This window comes from Dipodomys spectabilis, unplaced genomic scaffold (assembly GCF_019054845.1).
Source record: "Dipodomys spectabilis isolate Male_0828 unplaced genomic scaffold, ASM1905484v1 ptg000357l, whole genome shotgun sequence".
Classification (NCBI taxonomy): domain Eukaryota; kingdom Metazoa; phylum Chordata; class Mammalia; order Rodentia; family Heteromyidae; genus Dipodomys; species Dipodomys spectabilis.
This window is the reverse complement of record NW_024871034.1, coordinates 474,329-480,328: the sequence shown is the minus strand read 5'-3', so window position 1 is coordinate 480,328 and position 6,000 is coordinate 474,329. Positions and strand designations below refer to the sequence as shown.

The window sequence follows — 6,000 nt, the reverse complement described above, 5'->3', positions numbered from 1 at the left end:
TTGTTTGTTTGTTTGTCGTGGGGCTTGAACTCTGGGCCTGGGCGCTGTCCCTCAGCTCTTCAGCTTAAGGCAAGCACTCTACTGCTTGAGCCACAGCGCCACTTTGGGTTTTCTACTGGTTTAATGGAGATAAGAGTCTCACAGACCTTCCTGCCCGGGCTGGCTTTGAACTTCGATCCTCAGATTTCAGCCTCCTGAGTAGCTAGGATTACAGGCTTGAGTCACAGGCGCCAGGCTGAGGAACACTGTTCTAAGCTAGCCTAAGCACAGAAATTTGAGACTTTTGTCTCAGGAATAGCACCCAGACCTTGAGTGCAAGGCTCAAAACTGGCAACAACAAAAGGAATAGAAATGAAAAGAAAAATAAGTGCCATCTATGTTTCCTGAAGAACCTCTTATTCTGAAAAATTGGGGAAGAATTGTGATAGGCCCTGAGTTCAAGTCCTGTGGCTGGTACAACTATAACAACAGAAAAATTGTCTGGATAAAATAGTTTAAAGTTATAGTACTTGCCTACTACATACATACACACACACACACACACACACACACACACACACACACACACACAGTTTAATTACTAGTACATCCAAAGAAGGGAATATATTTTGTACAGAAACTACGTGTATATTCTATTTGACTTTAAAACCTTTTAAAAATCGTTAAAGGTATCTTCTTATTTCATAGGGTGGGCTGAAAAATAGCAAACATGAATGCACCCTGTCTTCACAAGAGTATGTCCATGAATTACGATCTGGCATTTCTGATGAGAAACTTCTTAACTGCCTGGAATCGTTGAGGGTTTCTTTAACCAGCAATCCTGTCAGGTAGGTGATTCATATTATTTTGCTGTGATTCACATAATTTACATTGGACATTAATTTGTGAATATGTGACTTTAGCCTCAAATTTATCTGACCTAAGGTATAATATTAGCAATAAATGTCTAATAATAGTATTGTAGTATTGTTTGGATTGTTTATGCTGGTAAGCATTAACAATGCATTTGGTTAAGCTAATCTTTAATTAATAAGCAATTTTTATTTTTTTTAGTACTTGTACAAAGAGGTTACAATTCCATGAGTCAGGTTATGAGTATAATGCTTCTTGATCAATGTCACCTCTTCCATAGTTCTTCCCCACATCCTCCTCCCATCCCTTCTTCTCAGGTTGGGTTAAAAATGGATAATTTGTAAGAATTGGATTATTACTTGAATATTTCATTCCTCTGGTTCTATGAAGCAGGGCCAGAAATACCCACTTCCATGGAAACCTATTCATGTAACTCATATAATGATTGTTCAAATTACAAATAGTAGTTGAGTATTTTATTCCTTTTAAAAGTTATATTCCAGATACCCCCACAATAGGTGAGACATCACTTGTATTGAGGTTTGAAGCTAGCTCTGGCAATAAAGTTAGTGAGAAAAGTTTTATCTACAATTAACCAGCATAATGCTGGAAGTAAAGCTGTGACTCAAGTGGTAGTGTGTCAGCCTTGAACAACAAAGCTCAGAGACATCATCCAGGTCCTAAGTTCAAGCTGTAGTGATGCCACCTGAAAAAAAAAGAGAATAACAAACTCTTTAAGATGCTGTACATTTTGGCTATTAGCTACAAAGGACAGGTAAGGGAGAGGCTCCTTGCCAATGATGGATTCCAGTGATGTGTTTTCATTAACCAAAGCCTTGAAATTAATAGGGCCTACAATAAAATGACATAAAAAATGGTCAGCGTAACATGAAATGCTTGAGGATGTACTTATATAATTGTTAGAATCTTGCATTTTGATTTTACTGGAGTATACAAAACCTTGTGAGATTTTATTCATGATTTCTACATATGTATATATATATGTATGTGTGTACATATACATATAGATATGTATAGTATATATATATATATAAGAAATAATCTGTAATATCTATATATGTATAGATATATAGAAATATACACATATATAGATGTACACACATACACACATATACATACATATGGAAAAATATAATTATATATAATTATTTTTTTGCTGGTCTTAGGGCTTGATTTTAGGACCAGGGCACTACCCCTGATCTCTTTCAAGCTCAAGTAAAGTACTCTTACCATTTTCAGCCACAGATCCACCTCCAGCATTTTTCCTTGTTATTGGAGATCAAATAGCACAGACTTTCCTGCTCAAGCTGTCTTTTAGCTGGGCTCTTTAGATTTCAGTCCTCTGACTAACTGGAATTGCAGGTGTGAGCCACCTGTGCTTGGCTTTCTTCTCATATATTACAACTAAGTCTTGTGCAGTTTTTTATTTGTACAAAGAACTTTCAAAATAATTTAAAATTAATTGGGTTTGGTCTATATAATATTTTATATAAATTATTTTTATAGCCATAGTTCATTTATTAGAATTATTTTAAATTGTAGGTTTATGAAAACTTTTATAAGCACAGAAATAAACTGAGATTTATTTTTAGATATTATAATGTTTACAATGACAATTGTGCCATTTCTACTAGAATGCCCCCCAAATTAATAATTTGAGCAAGTGATGTGAGTTCTTAGAGAGCATTATTCACCATGTTAGTGATTTGAGAGTGTAGTCCTAACCCTACTACACCAAAACCAGTAGCACCTGTAAAATAGTGATGAACACTTTAGCTGAAAATTTCAGTTGATTAACTGGAGTAGTTATTGAATGAATGATTAAAGATGAAATAATCAGCCGTGCATTGGTGGGTCATGCCTATAATCCTAACTACTCAGAGGACTGAGATCTGAGGATCACAGTTCAAAGCCAGTCTGGGCAGAAATGTCTGTGAGATCATTATTATTTTTTCTTTTTCTTTTTAATAGTTTTATTGTAAAGATACTGTACAGTGGAGTTAAAGTTAGATGAGTAAGGTAATGAGTACATTTCCTATCTCCATGAGATTCTTTTCTCCAAGTAACCACAGAAAAAGCTGGAAGTGGAGCTGTGACTCACGTGGGTGTATGGGTATTGGGCGCCGTCCAAGTACCTGAGTTCAAGCCTTATGATTGAAAAAAAAAAAAAAAAAGAAAGAAGCGGCAAGTATGAAGTGGCTGTGGTAGTGTGTATATAATCATACCAGTAGGGAGATATGTTAACAAGATGATCATTTCTAGACCAACTTGTGCTATTGGGAAAATCTGAAAGCAGTTTGTACTATATATAAGAAGACCATATGTCGAAAACAAAAACAAAAAAACAAAACAAAAAAAGCCACCAAAATACACAACTAGAAATTTTGACATTCTATAACGACGAGGGCACATTTGGACAGATTTTTTTAGTAGTAATAACCAATCTTATAAAGATCATGAGAAATGCTTGAAATCATGTGTGTAGCTTTAAGAAGTCAGCCTAGTAATAAGCGTCCCCCTCAAAGTACGGTGTCATGGTGAGTATGTGTCAAGTCCTGATTCGCTTGAGGCTTCTGCACTCTGGTGAATGGTTTTCCACGTATTGTGAGTTAGGCTTGAAACCAGAAGCTGATGATCTCAGAGACATAGTTGCTGCATGTAGAAGCAGTCTACAGAGGGGCTGACTTAGCCCAGTAGGTCTTGTGTCCCCTTTTTGCTGAAGCTACTCTCAAGATGTAAAAGAGAAGGTATGGCAGCGCTGCTAGTATATTTGGTACTAGTGAAGGCCACAAACAGCCAGCAGAGGAGGCAAATTACCCTGAATTAGGAAGGCAGTCTGGCAGTGTGTCTAGGAAATATTACCTTGTAGCGTAAGCCAGTTTCGAAAGTGTTCTATTTCCTCCAGTATTTGGGTGGAAACAATATTCTTCAGATAGTGTGTATCCACCCACTGAAAAATGTGAATGAGCTCACCATCCATATTGTGGAAATGGTGAATACACATATGATTCTGGGAAAATCCTATTCAGTCTATGTGGGGCAAAGTATTGCGTCTGAGAAGGTGCCAGAAATGGTGGGCACCACTGGTGGCAGGAATGAGGGTAGCAACCACGAGAGCGGTGAGGAGTGCAGTGGCAACCAAAGCGGCCATAAGAGCAGTGGCCACAGGAGCAGCAGCCATGAGAACAGTGGCATTCTAGTCTCCTTGCGAGTCCACCCACATGGAGGAGGTGCTGCATTTGGTTCACAAGTGCATTCTCATGGAGGGCAAGAGTTTCAGCGATCTACAGTGAGAGCTTCCCAGCTGAACCACTGAGAATATTCAGCAAGCCATCAAGCATCTGATCAATGAGGGCCACTGTGGATGCTGAGCCCTTCAAATATGCTGTCTGAGACCATGAAGCAAACATTTATCATCCAAAAGCCCTTGCCTCCTGCCCTTGACATGTTGACTTTTAAGAAGAGGGACTTTTCAACAGAAGATCCTAACTGACATCCTCTAGAAACTTGGCACTATAATGTTTAGAAGTTTACTGTTTTCCTATTTGAAGTTGAAAGAAAACCATGCTGTTTTGAACTTTTCTCTTTTCCTCACTGACGCTGTTTTTCCCTAAAATAATGTTTATTAACGAAAGGCAGATGGAGAAAAGGAGCTATATAAAAGATGAGAGAATATGTTTGTCTTAAAATTAGTTATTTCATGTTTGGACCTAGATTGTTATAATTATTAAATTTCATAAGTATAATTGATTCATTCAAATGTGCTAAAAATGGTAGCCTGGATTCAAATTTCAAAAGATCAAGTGCTTATTGCCACAGATTTATGGTTTCTTAAGACGAAATACTGTTATATTCCTCAAGTCATTTTTAGGTCAGCAGGGCAGAAAAGTCTGTGACTCTTACTTTCAATTTACTAAGGAAAATGTGGGAAGAAGATATGTAGATCAAAGTGGTTGGAGTGCAGGCCTTGACCGCAAATGCTTAGGAACAGTGCCTAAGTCCTGAGTTCAAGCCCCAGTACTGGCACACACACACTCAGAAAAAGTTTAGTACTGTGATATTTGGATTAAATTAAAATTCTTAGCTGGGCACTAGTGAATCACTGTAATCCTTTGTACTTGGGAAGCAGAGATCTGAGGAGTCTGATTAGAAGCCAGACCTGGTTGACAAGTCTGTTGAGACTCTTATCTCCAATTAACCAGAAATAAAAAGCCAGATGTGGAGCTGTGGCTCAAGTGGTAGAGTGCTAGCCTTGAGTATAAATCCTCAGAGACAACACTCAGGCCCTGAGTTTGAGCACTAGGACCACCACCCACACACAAAAAATCTGGAAGAGGATGTATGTCTCAAGTGGTAATGTGCCAAGCTCAAGTGAAAAGTCAAGCAACAGTGTGAGGTCCTGAAATCAAGCCCTAGTATTGGCCCAAAACAACAATCCCCCTTCTAGGAGCAAAAAAGCTAGAAATGGAGCTGTGGCTCAAGTGGTAGAGCACTAACCTTGAGCAAAACAGTTCATTCAAGCCTTTGGATTGGCACAAAGAAAAACATGTGACTTGAGTAAAAAGAAATAAGCTGAGTGCTGGTGGCTCACGCCTATAATCCTAGCTACTCAGGAGGCTGAGATCTGAGGATTACTGTTAAAATCCAGCCCGGGCATGGAAGGCTGTGAAATTTATCTACAATAAACCATCCCAAAACCAGAAGTAGTGTTGTGGCTCAAGTTGTAGAGCACTAACCTTGAGCTGAGGGGACAGTGCCCAGGCCCAGAATTTAAGCCCCATGACCGTAAAACAAAAACAAAAACAAAAAGAAGCAAGTTTCAAGACCACTGTTGGTTCATGCTTGTAGTTCTAGCTACTTTGGGGGAGTGGAGCTGGCCTAAGTAGGAAAATCTGTGAGACATATCTATTAAAGAGAAAAAAGCTGGAAGTGGACCCAGGTACTGGTGGCTCCTGCCTGTAATCTTAGCTACTCAGATGACTGAGATCTGAGGATCACAATTCTAGGTCAGTCTGAGCAAGAAAGTCCATGAAACTCTTTATTTCCAGCTAACCAGCAAAAATCTGGGATTGAACTTGTGGCTCAAGTGGTATAGCACCACAGCCTTGAGCAAAAATATAATCAAAT

The 6,000-nt window shown here is 38.6% G+C and overlaps 1 protein-coding gene across 1 annotated transcript in view; it reads left to right on the top strand.

The window, feature by feature from the left end:
- Positions 1 to 687: 687 nt before the first annotated feature.
- Diaph2 (diaphanous related formin 2) overlaps positions 688 to 6,000 on the top strand; it is a gene marked incomplete at both ends in the record, with an annotated part of 465,900 nt that continues 460,587 nt past the window's right edge. The window contains one exon of the mRNA XM_042665841.1: positions 688 to 827. Within this exon, the coding sequence (XP_042521775.1) occupies positions 688 to 827 (140 nt within the window). The remainder of the gene's footprint in view (positions 828 to 6,000) is intronic.